The following is a 24,205-nucleotide window of genomic DNA, read 5'->3' as shown; positions in this document are numbered from 1 at the left end:
AAAAAAAAATGAGTGCAAAAGAGAAAAAAGATGAAAGAAAAAAATTATCCGACCGGAGAGTCGTGGGTCGTGAATCCGAGACTCTTTTTTGACGTTTATTTTTCCACTTTTTCTTTTTTCATCATTCCCTCACATTTCTTTTAGCTTCTTGGTGCAATACAACAACAACAAATTTTAATTCAAAAGATAAATGCCAAATTTGAGTCCTTGACTCAAGAGGCATCGTGTAATAGTACGCGCCTCACAGAATGATTACACACCCGACAAACAATTTTGGTTACATAAAGCTTTACAGATGCAATTGTTGCTTCTTTAAAGCATTATAGAAGCAAAATTGTTAGTAGGGCAGCCACACAAAAAAATATAAAAGTTCTGACCTGGGATTGCGACTAAATTTTTCATATAGTTTTTGGGTCGCTGAAACCGAATCCGAAGTCCGTTTTGCTCCATCACGTCAGGTTTTCGAGATAACCCCATAAAATGTCACGAAAACAAAAAAAAAATTTCTCTGATCTGGATGTGCGAATATGTAAATCATATAGTTTTTGGATCACTGAATCCAGATTCGAAGTCAATTTCGCCCTATCACGTCAGGTTTCTGAAATATCCTCAAAAAAATGTCAAAACCAAAAAAACAAAAGTTTTTATCTGGGGTTGCGAATAAATTTTTCATATAGTTTTTGGGTCGCTGAAACCGAACCCAAAGTTTATTTTGGCGTATCACGTCAGGTTTTTGAAATATCCTCAAAAAATGTCTAAACTCAAACAAAAGTTCTTATCTGACATTTTTTGGGGATATCTCAAAAACCTGACGTGATACGGAAAAATAGAGTTCGAATTCGGGTTTTAGCAACCCAAAAACTATATGAAAAACCTAGACGCAACCCTAGATAAGAAATTTATTTTTTTTTTTTTTTTACATTTTTTTGAGGATATCTCAGAAACCTGACGTGATAGGGCAAAATTGACTTCGAATCTGGATTCAGCGATCCAAAAACTATATGATTAACATATTCGCACATCCAGATCAGAGAAATTTTTTTTTTTATGAAAATATAGGCAGATGTAACACTACACGTTACATCTTACTATTTTTTCATTGAAATATTTAGATTATAAATGAAATAAAACAACATTTTGAATTCTTTTTCGTTCTTGTGTAAAGATAAGTGTTGTACGTTTATGGTTAGTAAAAAAAAACACAATTATCAAAAAAATGCATTTTTGGATTTCTAATAAAGTTTAAAATTTTTTAAAATCGGTTTTTCGATTGATTTTTTGAAAATTTTAGTTCTGTGTGTTTTTAAATAATTCCTTAAAAAGAGCATACCAACTGGTTCCCAATCCCAATTTGTTTTTTTTTTTTTTAATCAAGGCTACTGTAGCCTTAATGTAAGTGTGACCTACTGTTACGCCCAAGAATCTTAGATCAAATCCAGTCTATAACACCTCTTGCAATTTAATTCTAGTATTAAAATTATGAATAATTTTATTTATTTATTAATATAATTAGGTGAAATATTAAATTACAAAAAATAGAAAAACACGAAAGCATTAACAAAAAGACCATTAAAAGACTTAAGTACATATATAACCTTATTTTGCATTATTGGCTGCTCAGAACTGCTAGAAGATTATAGGTCCTATATTATTTCAATCAGATAGAAAATTTAAGTCACTAAACTTAAGCTTGATACGAGTTCATCGCGCCTTAAATTAACCCTCTGTCGGCACACGGGTGCGAATTTGGCAGGACAAAAATAAAAAAATTACGATTTTTCAAAAAAGTGGTCACAAAAAAGTCTCTTTATAAGGGTGAAAATATTTTTTTTCGGAATTGTGAATACAATATTCGAATTCCTCGGAATATCCTACATCAATTTCATACTTGATTCTCTATAAAATATTGTCACCGAAAAAAGTTCTACATGAAAAGTATAAACCAAATTCGCACCCGTGTGCCTATCACGTCACAAAAAAGAGGTGTGCCTACTGAGGGTTAATTAATTTTCGTGTATATGAAATATTTATTGAAATGAGAAACAACTGTTTATTCATTTTAAACAAAATGTTGGCACATTTCTAAAAATTGTCAAAATGTATAAATTTTCTATTTCACTTTTATAGCTGTCACTAAATTAGAACACCTTGATTCATCACCACTTATCACTTCTTATTTAATCAACTTTTTTAAACTTTCAAATCTCGTCTTTTCATTCATTCATCAGGGGATAGATATAATAACATATATCCAGAACCAGATCCACCCCAAATTACATAAAAAAAAAAAACAAGAAAGCAGTTCTCACTTTTCTCACATATATAAACCTCTCCCTGGGGTAATAATATACTTTTTGAGTTTGCCAATCTTATATATCTTTGAATATTATTTTTGTTCATTTCAATTTTCGAAACATCTTACATTTTATTAAACTTTTTCCTTAGTAAACAGAAAGGATATACCAGTAACTACACCCCTTTACCTTAGATTTGAACTTTTTTTCACCTATTTACATAATTTTAATTTAGTTTTATTATGTTTGTGTTCGTCGAATTGCTTGACAGACATTTAACACCTACCCACAATATGCACTAGCTAGGTATTCTGACTGTTGCTTGGAGTGTTGATAGCTTTGGTTAGGAAAAGTTTTAATAAACTATTGTTTACTTTGAAATTAAATTGCGTTTGGGGCAACAAAAAGATCAACAATCAAGTTTTTGTTTATTTCAATTTGAAACCATTGAGTTTTTGGTTATTTGCCTGTTTAGATAAAATTGATTATTTTTTTTTTTTTTTTTAAATTTTATATAAAGTCTGTGAACCTTAACTTATATTTGTTGGGATAAGACAAACAAAAAGTTCATGAACATTTTGAGTTATACCCGTATATAGTCTAAAAGAACAGGACGAATTTAAATATGGGATTTTTCATGGGCTTAAATTTGTTATAGCTTTACACAGGGTTGGTTTCATGTAAACAAAATGATACGAAGTTTTGTTCAAACTCAAAATTCAGTTATTTAAAAGTCCAGAAAAGTGGTTTCCGTCTGTCCATTGCCCTCCATAAACCCCAAGTAAAATTGACGGATCAGGAATCTTCATATTCAGCTTCAGGCAAAAAAGAAATAATAATCCAAATTTTTGCTCATGTAGCGTTTCGACTTCAGTTTTTTTTTTTTTACACCCTCGGGCTGCGTTCAGACAGAAATATTACTTCCGCATTTCGATTGAATTTTATATTCATAAATGGACTTCACAGAACATTTTACGCAGATTATATATTGTTTCATTCATACGAAACTCTTGCTAAAAAATTTAACAAAAATTAAAATAAACAAAAAAATTTACAAAAGACGGGATATGAATTATATCAGGAATTATTCGACAACGCACTCAATAAATTGGTATGATAATAGCCCGAAGGATGGTGAAAAGGTTGTTCCTGGTGGATTTAATGGGATGATTTTAAAAGAGGACATCTTTGGCTTGACGAGACGGTCGGAAAACCTGCTGCCAACTCAGGCTGTTTGGTTCTACGTGTCAATCAAATTTATCATGCTGGAATTCGTGCCAGGCATTTGCCCAATCACTTATGTGATTGACGGTCTAGACTGCAGAATTATAAGTCTTTTTAACATCGAAATATAATTTGTCGACTTTTTTTGAGTACCAGCCTAACATTGCCTGCGTTGTAAAATGAGAAAAACCATTAATTAAATATTCGCACTGACAGCCTGTGGAACAAAATAATATTTTAAAATCGATATTACAACAACTCTTTGTCGGTGGCTTTAAAGTCATCTAGGATAGCGTTGACAAGGACACACTCAACTACTTATCTGACCATGGAAATATCTTGCTGCTACTTCAAAGTCAACAAGCAAATCAAATTCTTCTTGAAGCAATAGAGTGAACTCAAAAGTCAATACCAGGGAAAATTTCGTTTTTAAATTCCATTCAAATTCTTTCTTATGCTGATGACATGGCATGACATCTACTACTAACACAATACCGCATCATTCGTCGAGCTATGTTCCAGTATTATTCTTTAAAGAACAATGATAAAGAAGTTGCATGTCAGCATTTTGTCTACTACGTACTAGTACTTTAAATATAACATAACCCATGTAAAAATAGAAAATTAAAGAAAAAAATAGAAAAAATCCTGACCGCACCATTTTATTTTTTATGAAAAATTCGCTGCATCATGATACATAATTTTGGATTATTGAAAAATAAAAAAATACTACAGACGCGAAGGAGATTCGAACCCGAGTATCCAGAGCACTTTCAGCTAGAAGTCCAACGCCTCGACCACCAAGTCATGTTTGAACGAACTAGCAATTTGGTGCTGAAGTCAAAATAACTTTGAAGACGACTTAAACATTTGTATAAGTACGAGAATAGAATTTTTGATCATGGTGCAGACGTGGTGCGGCAGTGGTGCAGCGAATTTGTTTCATATTTTTTTCATTTTTTCAAAATGAAATGATGCGGACGTTGTTCAGCGGTGGTGTAGCGGTTTAAAAATGTTTGATCAAGGTGCGGACGTGGTGCAGCGGTTTGGTGCGGCGGAATTCCATTTTTACTCGGTTAAAGATTTTTTACCAACAAAAAATTTTTAAATTATGCCACCCATTTAATAATAATCATTATTCATTACAATCAATTTTTTCCATAAAACTATTTGAAAATGCTATTAAAATACAAAACATTAATTTAAACTGGATAATAAACTAATGCCTGATAATTTTCAATGTTAATACCAAAACATTAAAATTTGCTTGTTTTTTTTGAGGTTAAAAACATGCATAATGTGTCAGGTTGGTAGTCAGGATGTTAGCTTATATTTATAGTTCAGAGAAACCCTTCTATAGTTATGGGCAAAATCAAAATTAGTGCTAGAATGGAAAACCCATAAATGGATATAAAAATTCCTATCCCATTCTTCCGGGAAGATATTGACTCTTACTTGTAGCCCACATTGCTTTGCATAAATTTTAGTAGAAAAAAAAAATTCAATTTATTTAATTCACAATATTGAAATTCATATGATATCTAGCTAATTTTTAATAATATTATTTTAAATTGAAAACCATATGGTATCCATAATAATTGTTTTATATTAGAAATTGCAAATTCCCAAAGCAATAAAATTAATTTGAAAAAAACTTAAACACATACATATTTAAAACCAAAACCCGCATTCCTTTTATACAAAAAAATTATCTAAAATTGATTAGGATACAGATGTTACCTCTAAAATAAAACTAATTAGTTATGATAATACCTGGAAATATTTGATTTCCGCTTGACATCCGTTTTTATAAAAAAAAAAAACATAATGCATGAAAAGGTTGTTTTTAGCAAATCATTATAATATTGACAGATGCATTCATTTTATTTCATTTATTGTATCATTTGATGAGAGATACGATAGCAAAAAAATCAATTTAGATTTCAATTAGTGCATTTAATTAAAAAATTATTTCCATCAAATGAATGTACATTACATAAACCTTTTGTATATATGAACTGCTTTTCAAAACACTTGGGTAAAGTCTATGGCTGTGCTTCTTTTACTAATTAATCGAATTAATTATGAAAAATGATGGGGTAAAAGTTGGGTGGTTCTAGGTGAGTGTAAAAAAAACACATTGATGTTGGAAGAATTTTGTTGATCAAACTCTCTTTATATTCATTTTAACCTTAAAAAAAATTCTAAGAAGAACATTTTTTAATCGCTTTAAAACAAAAAGAAAAATTATCAAAAGTAGGTAGGTATAGTAGGTTTTTACTTAAAAATATCTTTCCATAACCTTTTCCACCTTACCACCCTTCACTCATTTAACTCATTAACTACCACAAACAGAATTCCAAAAAAGACTTTAAAAAGGTTTATCTGCATTGCCACCTTATACACATACATACTTTACATAGATAGGAGATTACGGTTGTTTTAAGAAAGGGATTGTAGAACGGTTCTTAAGATTTGAATATAATTTTTTTTTTTTCATCTGAAATTTGTTTCTTTGTTCTTGTGGGAATAAAAAAAACTTTTGCATGATGGAAATAATCTTTCTCAATAAATGGGACTTTTAATTTTTCTTATAAAAAATTACGATTTATTAATGCTTTTTATTTTAATTAAAAATATATAAATTGAAAAGGTAGAAATTTATAGCAACAAATAATTATCATAGTGAAAACATCTTATATATGTACATATGTACAGTACATATTTAATATTTTAAGAGACTTTTCTATAAGTTCCTGCTTCTGCTACAGAAAGTGTTAAACATTTCATCAATTACAGATGAAGGTTGTTAAGTCTGTTGGCATTAAATAAAGCTGTAATGCTACAAATGCTACACATGATTCTGTAATGTTCCGAAACAGAAGCATCCATAAATTTTTTGAAAACAGTTTTAAAACCTAGAATTCACGATGGAAGATGTTCTAATATTAGCTGTGTCCTGTGTTTTTTTTTTTTTTTTTGTTATTTATGTAAAACCAGCTGGTGTCACTGTGTGAAAGAGATTCTCGTACATTTTGTACGTGAACTTCTTCACCGGTCGTAAAGCAATACTCTCTGGGTCCACGCTTTATGGGAAAAATAAAATTTTCAAAAAGTGGTCGAGCCACCCTTTAGTTTGGTTCGATATCCTATTGGTATCATACTGTTGAATTTTCAGCCTCCTACCTCATATAGAAGGGGATGCTGATCGATATTGAAAAATTGTATTTTTTTTTTGTTTGGAAAAAGTAAAAAAAAAAATTTGAAAAAAGTAAAAAATTGCTTGAAAGTTGTTGTACTTATTCTGAAAAAATATCGAAATAATAATTTTTGGTACCACTTTTAGGTAAATTTCATCAATAGCACACACGTTTGTTTGTAGAGGACTTTCTATTTGAACTTTTTGCTTATTAATGACTGTTTTTAATTTATTGCTCACATTTTTAAAAAATTTTTTTAATATGTATGTTTAATAAAGTCAGGTAAAATTAAAATAAAATATTAACTTTTGAAAACAAAACTGAAAAAAAAAAACAAAATTGCGTATAAAACCTAAACATTGAACTGTTATCAGCACCCTCTTTCGCTTAAGGTAGCGACTTGAAATTTCACAACGTTAATGTTATAGATAAGTGGAACAAATTAAGTGGGTGGCCCGCCAAAATATCGATACAAATATTTTTTGGACCACCCTGCTCTACAGGTTAAAAAGTGTAGAGAAATATTGACTCTTTCTACAAACCCTGCATATAATATGAACACGGTCGAAGGTTTAAAAAAATATCCGATTTTATATATTTGATTGATGTCGTTGTATGTTCACATTATTGAGTTTGCTTAAAACAGTGCTGCATAGTAATTTTTGACTGCATTTAGATTACCTATTTGACATTTGCTTATAGCCACTATCTATTACTCGGAGATATTTTTCGATCTACAAGGTTCCTGTTCACAACGTTCTTTGAAGGTCGTCAATAATTCTAGAATCGAATTCGTGGAAAATTATTGGGTTAACTGCGGGAGAAAATGCAACTTAAAATGTAATATGGTCAACGTTGATTTAATTCTGAAGAACTTACATGAAACATCTTTAAATTGTAGTTGAAACAACGCAAACGAATTTTAAAATTTTTGTCAGATTTAAGTTTTAATTGAATTTTATCACGCTTATTTTTAACTATGAGATAGCCAAATGGTAAAGCACTTACTGATAACCCAAGAGTTAAAGGATCGATCCCAAAAGGCTGCCAATTTTTTCTGTTTTTTTAAATTGGTACCTACCTACTGTTTTTCAAAATTGTTTTATGACTAAAAATCAATTAAAATTAACGTCATTCTACTTTGATTTTAAAATTATCGTCTTCAATCATGATAGGTATGTAAAATATTAGGAAAGATGAGTTTTTGCGAGATGTTAATAATTCCCGTCGTTTGGTAAGCTCAGCTTACATATGCTTTGTAGAATTGAATGAGGGCAACTTTATTTTATTTATTTATTATATATGTATATGTACATACATTTTTCAAATAAGAATCATCACAACTGGCAAAATTCCCTAAGGGCCAAGATTAAAATTTAAAAAAATATTTATATACATTCAAATGCAAACAAAAATTTAGTAATCTAACTAATCTACCTAATCTGTTTAGTGTTTAGGTTTAAAAGATATATTAAATCAACAAACATATGTAAATTGTTTTGTAATCGCTTACTTCGCTTAACATATAAAAACAATACAAAATTATTAGAAGAATGATAGCAAAAATTCGTATCGAAATCCTTCAAAAATTAATTCATGAATTTTTATTATTAGTATTGTCGTATTTAAGCCTCTATAATATTATGTAAAACTCTACAAAACCTCCTGTTTTATCTCTTTTTTTTTAAGTTATATATGGTGAGGTGATACGAAAAATTTAGTTTTTTCCTAATGTTTAATTGTTGTATTGAAATTCATCATTGTATAAAAAAAAAAAAAGATTACAAAATATTTGGATAGGCATATCGTGATGCTTGGATTTTTTGATCAAGCATTAAAAAAAACATTGCAATAATATGTCATGTACAATCATATTTTAAAAACATAAATTGTTCACTTCCACATCACATTTTCCTCTGTTTTTTTCTCTTTGCAATCGGCTTTGCAAAAAGCCAATAAAGGGATTTCATGTGACTTTACATAAATGTGTATTGTGGATGTTGAAATTCAGCTCCGATATCGATTATAAAAGTATTCGTATTAATTTTTGCTCTCGTACTATACTACTCATACTGAACCGAAATTTACCAATCTGTACAATTTTTCTTAGAACTATAAATTTACAGCAAATATTGAATTAATCAATTTAATTAGATACGTCATAAGTTGAATTTTCGATTCATAGAATTATTTTGCATTTAGGTTAGGTTCAATATGAACCCTTCTTTGTCATCCAATGCCATGTTACCTGCATTATATGTTTTTTTTCCTATGAAAGGCAACAAAGCAGAAAACTGGTATTCATCCCTTTTCATTGATTGAATTTCAATGCAGAATAGCATCTACTTTTAAATTTAAATCGAATTAAAGATTTGTGGTAGAAATTCGATCAGAGATTTTGAAAATATACCTTTATTTGACGAAAGGTTTAAGAAATGCATGTATCCTGGCTATAAATAAACCGATAGAGTTCTTGGAATATGATTTGATAAAGGAATAAAATGGAATTCTAAGATAAGAAAGCATTCAAAGTACTCTTCAATCTCATATACTGAATATACATTTTCTATCCTTAACTGTAACTCAATATTTTCATATATTCAAATTTAGGTTGTGTGGTAGATTTCCAGTAAATTTTAAAAGAGTTCAACAATCCCTTGCCTCTTATTTTTTACAAATTGAAAAATATGTGGAACTCATTAAGAGGGTCTGTCTCTCAAATAGAAATGTAATCCTTCATAATAAAATTTTTTTAAAAATATGTACGACAAATCCACTAAAATATCTCTTTAATTTGTTTAACCTTAAACTTGATTTAAAAAAAAATTGAATATTTCCACATTTTTTAATCAAGTTTTAGGTTAAATAAAAAAATATTAGCAATTATTGTAAGTATAGCAATAATTGGATTAAATTTAAAAAATGGAGCTGCAACGATTTTGGCACAAGATCATCAATTTTAATGTTTCTTTCAATATTTTAGATTTTCAAACGAATAATAATGTTGTACATTTGTGTTTCTTTTCAGCATCATGGTTCTTAGGCTTCTTTGTATAATGGCAATATTCTATCCAGCCATTCCTATTGCAAGATCAACAACAACACCACGTAAGTTTATCAAATTTATTAATGTAATTTATTATGGACTGGGTCTTATTCTTTTACAGTTTTTTTTTTCATTTTTTTTTTTCCATTTATTTTTGTTTTGTTTCAAAATGGTAATGGAAACTGAGTGAAATTGTAAAATACCTATGGTAATGGAAGCTTAAGAGAAATGCATCATCATAATCATAAAAAAATGCCCAATTGGCAAGGTTGGCTTTATCTCTGACTTTTTGTCTAGACACCTTTAATTATAATTCAACTACATTTCATTTTCCACAAAGTTACTTAACCCCTTGTAGCCCGATGTGACATTTCTGTAACAAACCGAAAAAGATCGCCCAAAAGCTGTAAAAAAAACATATTTTTATTCTTTTGAAGCTTCACATAATCTTTAAGAATTGCTTTATCGAAATAATGCGCCATATTTCTAATAAATAGCACCGATAGTTTTTAATTCTCAGTGAATGTTGAAAGTTCGGCTTTTTTTTGAAAATAAGCAAATTTGTGTAAAAACTACGAAATCCAGAAAAAAAAATTTTTCTGGATATACTAACGGGGTTGTGTTTTTGGATTTTTGAAAAGTGCCTAAAAATAAATATTAGATAGTTTTTTGTTTGTTGTGAAGTTCAAAATAAATTGAACAACGGTTTTTTGGTGGCCCCGTTTTTGTGGCGGCGCACAGTGCGGCGACTAGTGGAAAAAAATCAAAAAAAAAAATTTGCCAAAAATGTGGAGCAAGTATGCCAAATTCAAGGTAATTAGTCTGAGTGAATGAATCAACAGTTAATTTATGATAAAGTTCAATCTTCTGTCGTCAGAGATGCTCAGAAGATCAATAAAAAAAAACAAAAAATGAGAGTAAGATTTTTCGTTAATGCTCAAAAGAGCATTTGTTGAAGAAAAAAAGAACATATGATATTTTTTTTGCTAGATTCATATTCAGGAGAGAAAATATTATTATTCTAACTGCATTATTTTTTTTTTGCATGTAAATTTATATTTTTTTTGAGAGTCCAAATCTAAGCTTCTTTGTGCGTGTTAAGTACTAACTTCGATAAGCTATATATTTTTGGAGGGGTCCGATGGGAAAAAAGTGTTTTTATTTAAAAGTAGTACACAATTATACCTTTTAAAAAAAGTAAGATTTTTTTGCAGCAGCCTGCGCTTTCTCTTGCAACAAGTGTTTGTTTACAAGTATTTTTTACAGAATGTGTTCAAATAGGGAGCTTTTTGATGTTTGGTTTTCCAACTCAACAGCCCGTGTGCGTGATGTTTTGGAGTTTATGGAGTTAAAACTAAATATACAATCAAATTTAGAGCCTGAAGATCAAGAAATCGTAGAAAAACACGCATCAACAATTTGCTCGGAAATAAATAAACGTTGGCAAAGTTGCCACAGAAAACGTGATAGGTTTTTAAAAAAGAATAAAGACTGGCTTGACAATTTTCACTCCTTTCCCCAAAACATCCTAACTCTAATGAGTGCATCGACAAGCCAAGACCTTAGTAATAAGCGCGGGAGACCGCAAAAAGAATTTGTTGAGTGTTGCCAAAAAACTAAAAAACAAAAAGTTCATGATTTGGTAAGGACAAGATCGCTCGAGGAATTAAAGTATGCTACAGACCAAGCAGCATTAAATTCAAGCACTAATTCAAATTCAGAGCAACAGTTTTTGTCACCGGGAGCAGCCCTTGCATTGTATCTTGACCTTGACTTAACAGAACGAAAGTATGAGGTATTGAGAAAAACCGTGAATGCTCTGCACAAGGACTGCTTCCCAAGTATTTACGCATTACGGAAAGCTAAGGCTGGTATTCTTCCAAAATGCGACGTTACGGAATCTTCAGCGGAAGTTGATTTTCAGGATATTATGGAGAAAACTGTTAAAAGCATTTGCAAATCTGTCACAGTGAGTAGAGAAACAAAAGCTAAACTAATTTGCAAATGGGGTTTTGATGGCAGTGGCAACCATAGTGCTTATAAGCTAAGATTTGATAATACTAAAAAATTCGGACGAATATTTGTTCCTTATAGCATTTGTACCTCTAAGATTGGTCGATATCGATTCTGGTGTTTCTCTTTGGGTAAATGATCGTCCTGGATCAATATTACATTGTAGGCCCGTGAAATTTTTATTTAAAAAAGAGTGTTCCGATCTTGTAAGACGGGAGGAGACAAATATGCAAGAAAAAATAATGAGCCTTTATGACCATACCGAAATGATAGCAGGACAAATCTGCAATGTTTCTTTCGAGTTTTATATGACCATGGTTGATGGAAGTGTGTGCAATGTCTTATCCGGAACAAATTCATCATCTAAATGCTATATTTGCGGAGCACTCCCGAGCGAAATGAATACAGCCAAATGTTATGAGAAACAACCAAACGAAGAAAACTATCGTTTCGGTCTTTCAACTCTCCATCTCTGGATAAGGTCGTTTGAATGTATGTTGCACATTGCTTATAGGCTGCCCTTTAAAAAATGGCGAGTCCAAGGAGAGGAATACAAAACTCTTTTCGAAATAGAAAAAAAACGCATTCAGATGGAATTCAAAACAAAAATGGGACTAAATGTTGACCAACCAAAGCAAGGCTTTGGTTCATCAAACGATGGCAACACTGCTCGGACATTTTTTTCTAATCCTGAGAAAAGTTCCGAAATCACAAAAATCGACCAAACTTTGATTCAAAAATTAAGTGTAATATTACGAGTAATGGCAACAGGTGCTGAAATACATTTTGAAAATTTTGATGTACTCATCCATGAAACACGTACACTTTATTTGAATTTATATGGATGGTATTATATGCCTTGTACATTGCACAAACTATTTTTTCATAGTGTAGATGTAATGAAAAGCTTTCATATACCGATACCCATTGGTCAATTGTCTGAGGAAGCTCTTGAAGGCTTGCATAAGACTTTTCGCCGAACCAGGCTTAATCATTCAAGGAAATCTTCAAGAACAAATAACTGCAAAGACGTTTTAAATCACTTATTATTATTGTCAGACCCATTTATTTCATCGCAAAGAAAAATTAAAAGAAAGCCCAAAATTTACGATGACACTATCAAAAAATATATAATTAATTGTGATGACGATGACGATAATCAATCATCTTCATCGGATACAGAAAATTGAAAAACCATTTTTAATTGTGCACTTTAATATAGGTATTAACAGCTCATATTAACTTCACAAGAATAAAATTTAAATATTAAAAAAAATTATCAAACACAAAAAATATCGTTTTTTTATTTTTTTTTTTTCGAGTTTTATAATTACAAGTTCCTGAATTAAATCATTTATACAAAAGTAGGCGTGGCAGGGGGCGGATATGGTCGACACCATTTTATATTTTTGAGCTCGATCATCAAAATTCTACAGTTTTATTCAAATCGTGCATGTCGTTTTCTAGATATAAATAATCATATTAAGAAGTGGGCGTGGCAGGGGGCGTGAAAATTTTGCTAAACTTTGTAAAACTTGTTGTTATTACATTTGCAATAAACTTTGTATGCAAACTCAGCTTAGTTTTTGAAAATTGATTTTTTTCCATCATCTCCATACAATCGACGCACTGTGCGGCGCCTTCGTCCTTAAAAAAAAAGAGTAGGGCCAAAAAAAGGGACATCTTTTCGGAACCCAAACAAATCAACCAAATATCGGAGAGGGGGCTTTGCTGGAAGGACTTTGCCCTTCTGCGTTAGCCACACACCTACTCTTTCTTAAAATATTTTGTTTTAATCTAAATAGGGCTAGAGAAGGAAAGCGATTTCTTGTAAATAACTCATTCAATATGTTTAAGATAAAATTCATGCCAAACATACCTATTGGTTTTCAGAAAATCAAATGTAGTTTTCAATTGGTTGTTTCACTCAAAGATTCACTCATTCTGAAAACCAATAAAATAGTTTAAATTGCTTCCACTCAATTCTTAAAATAAAATACAAATTAATAAAAATATGTATGTATAAGTAATTTTGAGTGGATTCTGACTTGAAATCGAGAAGAGAATTTCTTTTCGGAGGAGCGTTCTATTTTCATTTTTGTGCCAGTAAAACACTTTCAGAAGACTTCTGATGGATGCTTCCAGACGATTCTGGACATCCAATCGAAAACGATGTAAAATTTCTTTTAAGAACTGAAAAAAAGTTGCTTTGACAATTTATATTGTCTTTTTCCAATTAAACTTTAAACTTTATCCTCCTAAGACCCATTTGCCAGGGGCGTACACTCCCTTGGGGCAAGCGGGGTGACGCCCCGGGGCCCCCAACCGCACTCAGGGCCCCCACTGGAGACAATGCAGAAAAGAAAACTGTTAGCAGAAATTGAGTAACGAAGTTAATTAAAAGGTATTTCAATCACTTCGGATACAAGGGAGACAAATTATGTCATTCAGTGTAATGTATAATGCATTGGTAGCCACACAATGTATATTGAATTGATAAAGGGGTTGCCGCAGGGGCCCCAAAAAAAATAAACTGCTTTTTTAAAAGAAAAATTATAATTTTATCTTAGGGCCCCAAAAAATATAACTTGAAAAAACTTTGCAACCACAAATAATACATTAGGGGCCCCAAAAAAGCAAAAATCAACTTCAAGCCAGGGTCCTGCAGGGGCCCCAAATGGACTTAAAAAAATTAAATTAAAAAAAAAATTTTTTTAATTAAATTATATTTGTTGATGGATTACTAAACATTACTTTAGGAGCCCCAATCAAATATTAATTTGAGGGCCCCAAAATATATTACTAAGGAGCCCAAAAATATTCATCATATTTTCTGATGACATGAAAAATATTATTTGAGGATCCTCAAAAGCTATTACTTATATGGTTCAAAACAATCAAATGGAAAATTAAATATCAATTTAGGGGCCCCAACATAAATACATCAGGGCCCAAAATAAAAACATTACGTTCTTGGTGGCATTCCTAATATTACATCAGAACAGAGGCCCCAATACCTATTATTTCTTGGCTCCAAAAAAATTATATTATATTTTAGGGGCCTCTAAGTAATTAATTGTGAGGCCCCAAAAATAATTTTTCAGGGGCCCCAAAAGAAATAAACTATGTTTGATGATGGAAAATCAAATGTGTACACATTACTTCAGAACAGAGGCCCCAAGAACTATCAATTCTAAGCTTCAAAAATTTTTATTTTAGGGGTCTCTAAATATTTAATTTTAATTTTTCAGGGGCCCCAAAATAAAAAAAAATTATATCTGATGATGGAAAATCAAATATGTATATATTACTTCAGAACAGAAGCCCCAAGACCTATCAATTGTAAGCTTCAAAAATTTTTATTTTAGGGGTCTCTAAATATTTAATTTTTTACAAGTATTTACTACTTTTAAGATTGAAGTTTTATGTAAAAATAGCAAAGTGCATTACAACATTTTAAAACATTAAAATAAACCTAAAAATAAATAAGCCATACAAAACAAAAAATGTATGGCGTATGCGTACTTTTTTTTGTATCTAAGGGGCCCACAAATATCAAAGGGGCCCCAAAATATAGTCTTGCCCCGGGGCCCCGACGAATCAACGTACGCCACTGCCATTTGCTGAAACAAAACTTAAATATTTAAGTAGAACATAAAATCTTTTTTCCTACTTTTTCCTCTGCTTAAACTGTCACAAAAGGATGTACATATCGTCGACGTAAAGCAAAATTGTTCTAAATCCACTTTTTACCGAAAATGAGTTAATGATGCAGTTTTACTAATTTGAGGGTGCTCTTTCGGAATTTGAAAACCGTTTTTGTCAAAAAAAATTTCATTCCGCAGATAGTATAATTTAATGGGACATAGAACAATAAACACAGGTAGAACCCTTCTGAAAATGAGACCCGAGTATTCTTGATTGTTCTAAGTCTCATCATATTTTGTTCCACTTTTAAGGAAAAAACGTACTTGTATAGGAATTGTTCTTGTTCTATGTCCAATTTTGGGTTTTTAGTTTTATAAAATATTTAGAAATATTATGCACATACTAATGAGGTTAACTTGTATATTTGATTCAAGAGAAAAGAACAAACTTTATAAAAAACATAACTTGAATGGCAAACGAGTAGAAAATTGTCGCTTTATACCAATTTGAAACTTAAAAATCGTCCCCTGTAAAATTTGCTTTTTGTGACTTAGAACAATTTTGCTTTACGGCGACGATATGTAGAACTAAATCCTTAAGTTTCGTTTCAGCAATCAGCTCTAATTGATTTATATTTGATGTAATTTCTTCTTAATTTGTCAAAGATTCAAAACACTTGTATTCTGTCGCGAATTTTCCAAAACGGGAATATGATGTATTTTAATAGCAAAATAAATAGGTAGGAATATCAAATTTACCAATTTATTTCATTGTAATGGAAACAAGTTCTTTATGTAATTTTACTTTTCCACTAAACATTAAACTCTCATAAAACATTAGAACAAAACATCTTTTTCATATAAACAAAAATGACTATTTTATTATAAAAAATAAATGTTTCCGGAATGTTCACTCTCGAAATCGTTATCTACCATCCCATGCAATATGTTACAAAACAACAAACAAAAAAACATCTCTAAATATTATATCCTCCATACCAATAATCGAAAAGCAGCCACAAATCGTTGGCCAAAATCCACACCAAAAAGGCAATAACCATATTAATGGTATTTGTTTTTTTTTTCTCCAACTCCTATATACATAAACTAAAAGAGCTCTATCTGTTATCTTGGCTTGAAAACTTTTTCACCATGTGATTCTGGCCAAACAATGAATTAAAGTCCAAATAAAGTGATTGATATTGGAAGGATCGATTTTTTTTTTTCCGATATTAAGCAGATGATGCAAAAAGTCTTAACTGAATATAAATGATTCTTATATTTTCGTTTCCTGTGTGTGCTTGCTATCATTTCTTACGAGTTAAAATCATTTAAATCTTTTCACGCGAACTCTGGTAATGAAAAGTTATTTCCTGTTTCCTGTGTATTCTGGATAACCGAAGATAGATCTCTTTTTATTTATGTGCTACTGTTTTGTTGTTACTATTGCTGGTATTGGTATAATCACTTACTTTGGTTTGGTTTTAGCACTTTAATACTCTTCTCTGTGGATACGTAATCCCTAGCAAAATGAAAAACAAAAGAAATCGATAGTAATTCCTCGTCAGGAACATATAATTTCTCTTCAAAATGTGCATGCAATTGACAGCTAAATCAATTTATTTGTATTTGGCTGTCCTCGATTCAATAGAAGATGAAAATCGAAAAAAATAGAAATAAAAAAAGGAAATTATAATTAAATACCATTGAATTCAAAAATTATACAAAGTAAAACGGTTGTCAATATTGATGTTTAAGTTGGTTTTCTCCTTTTGCATTATAATATTATTCAAAATAAATGAAATGGAATGAATGGATCTATGAAAGGTGAACAGGACACAGACACGATAGAATATAGATTGTTTTGTCAAATATTGATTATGCTAATGTCCAATTCTGCTATTTAGAAAAGAATTATTCAAATACTTTATGCTAATAAATTGACGAGGAAAAAATAATGTGAACCAAGAATATTTGAATATTTTTTTTCAGTAGGTTAGGTAGGTACCTACTTACCTACATTATGTAGGGTAATTTTTTTTTTTTTTTTGTACTGTAATCAATCATTTTAATTTTATTTCTTTAAAAGAGTCTTATCAACAGGTTTTGAAATTAGGAATTAATTGGGGTTATAGTATGGAAGCTGGCAAATAAAGTATCAAAATCTAAAAAGAAAAAAGAAGGTACATTTTTCGTTATGAGGTTAAACCTGTTTTTGCATTGTAAGGATAAAATAGATCAAAAGGATGAAGGCTAGTGAAAAGCACCACGCGTTCCATGCTTTTAATGTTCAAAACTTTGCATGCAGCTTGAAGTGCTTAATTCCTTCAGCGACGCGACGAGTCATTACAGCACTTATAATTTGATTGATTGGCCTCAAGGTGGATCATCTTGACGACACGTAATCGTCATTTTTTCTGCCCATTATTAAAAGTGGTTGATTTCCAGGGAAACAGACTGATTTCATACAAATAAATTTTGCTTGCTTATCTTACTCGCGAGTGTTGAACACTTCACTTCACTAAGACGTAAGAACGCTTAACGATTCTGAAAGTGAGAGAATTTGCAACGTCTGCCATACTCCTACAATTCAAAGAGGGAATTCTTGCAATATAAGGTACAGATCTTTACCAAGAGGTTGGGCTTGGGGAGTTATAAATGCCTCGTAGCCTTTTCTAATTTGGGCGTTGGATAGCTTGAAGATTTGGATTCAAAGCTTGTGTCTATCAAAACCCAGAGGTACTTAATATCGTCGGCATCCCAATCCTCCATCTTTTGCCTAGAAGCCTAAACTATCAATTTGCGTTGCACGAGTTTCCATAAGATTGCATGACTTTCCAAAACTTTGGAGCTGTTTTCTCAAAACTACAATCTTGCAGATTCGTGTTTTTGGCTTTGTGCCCACGATATTATCCAGAAAAGATAGGACCAAGCAAGGGTCAGAAAAATTACTCATGAGTTTTCATGAAAATCACTATTACTTTACAAGCAACTTAAGCCAGAACTATAATTGTCGGATCGTCGGATAAAAACGGAGAGGAACAGCGCTCGCAACCGCACTCGACTAAAGAAAACTTGTCGAAAATACAAAGAAAACAACAACAATTGACAGTAGCTTCCGACTCCATCCGCCAATTATGGTTCTGCCTTTAGGGTCCGTTATCACCTAAAACTTAATCATCTACTCTATGAAGACGTGGTGAAAACCAATGATGAAGAGGAATTTCTATTTTCCGCTGTTTTTTTTTTTTAATAACAACCAGTTACAAAGTGTAGAGATTTTCCAATATTTCTGGTGTTTCCGAATGCGGATGTCACTGACATATCAGAGAAAACGTTCAATTTGTAATGCCTTCGAAAATATGGAGAAACCTTTCTAAACAACCAATGTTCCGCTGTTCTTAATTGAGACATTTGGAGTTGTTTTAGCGATCATTTCTTCCCCAATGCTAAAAAAATTTTGTACAAAAAATTTTAGTTGTTTCCTTCTTACAGCACTGTGACCCAGTTGTGATGTTGTGAATTCATTTTTTTGAAAATATATGATACTGCAAAGGTATAATATAATAATGTTCAAAGGTCAAAATAAAAATTAAACTTATTTCTGCTATTGAAGAGACTTTCGAATGTTTTAAAACCAGTTGAGGAATTGCCTTACCTCTATTCTAAATAAAAGTCCTACTACAAAACGTAGTTCGTCGGTAATAGGACTTTTATTTAGAATAGAGATAAGGCAATTCCTCAACTTTTTCTATGTTCTTATCTGAAAATTGATAGGATCTCAAATGGTTTTAAAACATTCGAAAGTCTCTTCAATAGCAGAAATAAGATTAATTTTTATTTTGACCTTTGAACATTATTATTAAACACAGTTTTTCTCTCTTTTATTAAACAACAATTCTTTTTTTTATTTTTAGTTAAACGTCCAAAAGCTGGTGATCCGTTCGATCTATTTCCGAAAAACTTCTGGCAGGAGTTTTCATCACCATTTACAGATACTCCCGACGATGAGGAGTTTCATGTTATTGAAGCGACAACACACGAGCCGTTTCCTTTTTTCGCCGAACCATATACAACAGTTAATGTTAGTGCACAATTGGGAACAAATGTCTACCTTCATTGCCGTGTAAATGATCTACAGGGAAAAACAGTAAGATTCATATTTGGTGGTTTTTATTTGTATGGACTTAAAATTATTTGATTATCTCTAAGGTTTCTTGGATGCGAAGGAAAGGAGATGATTTAACTCTAATAACATTTGGAAGGCATACTTACAGCAGCGACTCAAGATATTCATTTGATTTTGAGGAGCCTAATGACTGGAAACTACAAATACAATATGCTAACGAAAGAGATGACGGCCCTTACGAGTGTCAAGTTTCATCCCATCCACCATTAGTGTTGTTAGTTTATTTATCAGTTATTGGTAAGATGGTGAAGTTAAAATTCTTCTTTTTTTACACAAACACAATTTTGTTTGTACTTTATAAATTTAGTCCCACAAGTCCAAATAGTTGACGAAAGAGGATCTTCGACCCCAGAAAAATATTATAAAACTGGCAGCACTATTGAACTTCAATGTGATATTACAAAAATTCCACAACCATCATCTTATATCACATGGAAGCATGGAGATCGAATGCTTAACTATGATACAAGTCGAGGAGGAATTAGGTAAGAAGTTGATACGTATACAATACATATTACAAAACAGCTCTTACGTACAGACAATTCTTTTTCAACCTTATTGCGATTTACAACTACATATCAATCAATAGTTGATGAAAATTAAATTTCGATATCTTATTACTTATGTAATTAAAAAAAGTTTTGAAAGCAGAGAATGGTCCTAACCGTCATTAAACGAAATCTAATTACTAAATTCCATTAAAAGGTTGACCAGATTTCCTATAATTAAATATCTTATAGTACTGTCAAAATTTTTCTGAGGAAAAACCGTAAAAAGTTGGCGGCAGCTGAGCAAAAAGTTGAGAATTCTTCAACTTGCGCTACAAGCTACAGCCACAGCTACACCATTGTAAAACATTAGAACTCTTAAATACTGACGATGTTCATTGAATGGTCTCTGGTTGACCAAATACATATATCCAAACAACACCATAACAATGTATTTAATCTTATACTTTTTTATTTGTCTTTCTCATTTTTTAGTGTCAAAACTGATATCCTGCCTGGTAGGGTGCTGAGTCGTTTATATATTGCAAATGCCAATAAGCATGACACTGGAAATTATACGTGCATGCTCAGTAATGTTATCGCCGTAACTGTTGCAGTTCACGTTCTTAATGGTAAGTACACAAACACCATGGCTTCGAATAACTTTTGAATCCCGTACTTATAATTTAATAAGAAATGTAAGAAATGCAAAACAAAGAACTACTGGAGTTCAACCATACGTTTATTTATTCGGTTGATAGGCTAACTGAATCATTTATTTTCAAAACATGATAAGTCCATGATTTCAAATTTTTCAGGACAAGAAAAAAACGTGGGGTCAAAATACTGTAAGACCATAATTCTGTACGTCATTATACTGTAAATACAAAATTCTGTACGTCAAAATACTGTATGAACAAAATACTGACTTGCAAAATTCTGTTTTGTAAAATTCTGTACGGCAAAATACTGTATTTTCAATACAGCATTTTTAAAGAAATTTCCTTTGATAAAAAAACACTAAATACTATAGTAGAGTAACTAAAGCAAATTACATATTAGGGAACCCGGCCGAACAGCTCAGATTTTGACGATTTTTTTTTTTCAAACGTAGGTAATTAAAAATACTTTAAAGTCTATAGATTAAAAATTGCCGATGTTGCCGTATTGTTTTTTAAAATTAAAATTAAATTTTTTTTAACAAAACCATTTTTTTTTTGCTTAAATTTCATAAAACAAATGATAGCAAAAGATTCTCTAGGTAACTTACAGACAAAAAAAACATAAGGGAGTAAGGGACAATCTTCCATCGTTTAAGAGATAAATGCAATTTTCTCATAATCTGACTTCAAACACAAAAAAAATATTTTGAAAACAACGGCAACACCTACAATATTTTAAAATACATTTTTAAAAAGCCAGAAGCTCATTCTTATCTCTTAAATTTAAATCCACTAAATTTAATTAAGAGTTTTTGAAAAAATGGTCCTCAAACTCAGAATTAAAAAAAAAAAATTATTAAAAAAATTTTAAATGACTTTTTTCCAAATTTTTTCAAATAAAATATAAATTTATTTAAAAAAAATTTTTGCCCATAAATATTATCAGTTGAATTCCGAAGCAGAAAAGGTAATATACAGGGTGTCCCAAAAGTAATGGATCAAACGAAATATGCTGATTGGCCTACTTATGGGCTGTCAGAATTTGGTAACTTGTTCATCCCAAATCCTTAGGGTTTTTGATTTAATGCAATTCATGTTAAATTTCGAAAAATCCCTACTTTGCAACAGTATTTTGCTTACTACGCCCATTATTGATTTTTGTTTTTTAAAATTCTTTTACAAAAACATTGCCAAATAATTAGGAACAATTAATTAATCAAACTATTTTTTATTCCATACGCCATTTTTCGCTGCAAATTAACTAACAGTTTCAAGTTTTATAAAAAATCAATTTCTAACTTTTATTTGAGAGCAAGACCTCAAAAAAATTTTGTATGGTGTGAGAATGGTTTATTATTTTAAAAAGTTGCCCTGTTATTGTAGTTTTCAAAAATGTATAAAAGTTTCCAAAGATGAAATTAGAACGAAAGATATTACAATTTGTATGCAAAAAAACAGAGGTTTTCAGAGCAAAATAACAAACAAAAATCGAGGCTTTTATTCAAAAAGAAATAAACAAACAACAGTCGAGAAAAGTGTTTATTTTTCTTTGTTATTTTTCTCTGAAAAGCCCTGTTTTGTTGCTTTTAAATTGTAATATCTTTAGTTCTAATTTTAACTTTGGAAATTTGTATACATTTTTGAAAACTGCAATAACACGGCAAGTTTTCAAAATAATAAACCAGGGTTACACCATACAAATTTTTTTCAGGGTATTGCTATGAATTAAAAGTGAGAAATTGAGTTTTCATAAAACATGGAACTGTTAATTAATTTGTAACAAAATTGTGTATGAAATAAAAAATATTTTGATTAATTAATTATTTCTTATTATTAGGGAATGTTTTAGTGAAAGAATTGTAAAAAACAAAAATCAATAATGAGCGGAGGAAGCAAAATACTGTTGAAAAGTCGGGATTTTTCGAAATTTCAGAAAAAATGCATTAAATCGAAAACCGTCAGGATTTGGTATGAACAATTTACCAAATTCTGAGAGTCCTTAAGCTGGCCTATCAGCATATTTCGTTTGATCCATTACTTTTGGGACACCCTGTATATCACACTTTTGAAAAAAAAAATTAAAAATTACTTTAATTTCAATGGGTTTTTTTGATAAAAACTGAATTTTTGCATTGAAATAATTAATTTTCTCAAAGACTTTGGTAAATAAGAACTTTAAATTTTTACTATTTAACTTTCAACTGTAAGGGTTATTAAATGAATAAAAAATAATTTTATAATTATATGTGGAACTTTAAAAAAAAAAAATAAGTAAAATTTTTTTTCAAAACTTCTATCAAAAAAAGTTCTTCGAAAATTAAATACTTTTTAATTTTTTTCATAAACCGTAATACATTTTGACATTTCCTTTTATAATCTCAAATCATAATAAATGTGGCCAAAAAAATTTTAAAATAAATGCATTTTATATTACGAAAAAGTTTAAAAAACGACATGTTAAAATTTTTTCAATAATTTTTTTTTTTTTCAAAAATCTGAGTTCAGTTACCATTTTTTCAAAAGCCCTTGCTTCAATTAACTTAATTTTAATTCTACAAATATGACTAAGTTTCTAGCTTTTTAAAAATGTATATTTAAATATTGCTAGTGTTGCCGTTGTGCTCAATTATTTTTTTTTTGTGTTTGAAGTCAATTAATAAGAAAATTGCATCTATCGCTTAAACGATGGAAGATTGTCCCTCACTCCCATATATTTTTTTTCCTTGAATTTCTTAGACAATCTTTTTGGCATCAATAAATTTATGAAATTTAAGAAAAAAATTTGAAAAAAAATTTTTTTGTTCACAAAAATCTTCAATTAATTTAAAAAAATCAAAACGGCAACACCGGCAATTTTTAATCTATAGACTTTTAAGTGTTTTTAATTACCGACGTTTGAAAAAAAAGATCATCAAAATCTAAGCTGTTCGGCCGGGTTCCCTAATATTGCCAATTTTTGAGCTTTAGTTACTCCACTACTAGCTTTAAATATAATTATTGACAGTAAAGTTTTAATTTTATACAAACATAATTATTAAAGTAAAAAAGTAAATCAATTCTAGGAACACAAATCAAACTTTTTTCAAACATACAAAATACATTTCACAAAAAAAAATGTCAAAATCAATATAAATTTAATTTTTTTTTCGATCCGTTTTAGGTTTGCAACGTGGTTTAATTCAGATTGTTTTTTTAAATAAGTGTAGTTTTGTTTTCTCTCTCTCTTTTTTCCGTAGCTCCTAATAAAGTAAATTCATAGTAAACCCTCTTTTAAATAGGGTAGAGTTGCCTATTTGCGGCCGTCTCCAGTATCCGGCCACCTTTCGGAAAATCGTTATAACTAGTGATTTCGTAGGCTTTATTCCAAAATTTTGCTCTTATACTGTTCATTTATATGTAAGAACAGCATAAGAGCACAATTTTGGAATAAAGCCTGCGAAAT

General features: G+C 30.4%; 1 protein-coding gene across 2 annotated transcripts in view; it reads left to right on the top strand.

The window, feature by feature from the left end:
• LOC129909831 (neurotrimin) overlaps positions 1–24,205 on the top strand; it is a 137,977-nt gene that overhangs the window by 113,095 nt on the left and 677 nt on the right. For both annotated transcript variants that reach the window (XM_055986938.1, XM_055986937.1), the window contains 5 exons: positions 9,747–9,826; positions 19,342–19,574; positions 19,637–19,850; positions 19,921–20,098; positions 20,597–20,733. In XM_055986938.1, coding sequence (XP_055842913.1) covers positions 9,751–9,826; positions 19,342–19,574; positions 19,637–19,850; positions 19,921–20,098; positions 20,597–20,733 — 838 coding nt within the window. In that variant the 5' untranslated portion in view covers positions 9,747–9,750. The remainder of the gene's footprint in view (positions 1–9,746; positions 9,827–19,341; positions 19,575–19,636; positions 19,851–19,920; positions 20,099–20,596; positions 20,734–24,205) is intronic.

Source organism: Episyrphus balteatus, chromosome 2 (assembly GCF_945859705.1).
Source record: "Episyrphus balteatus chromosome 2, idEpiBalt1.1, whole genome shotgun sequence".
Taxonomy (NCBI): Eukaryota; Metazoa; Arthropoda; class Insecta; order Diptera; family Syrphidae; genus Episyrphus; species Episyrphus balteatus.
Note: the sequence above shows the minus strand (reverse complement) of the source record. Positions and strands in the feature narration are given on the sequence as shown.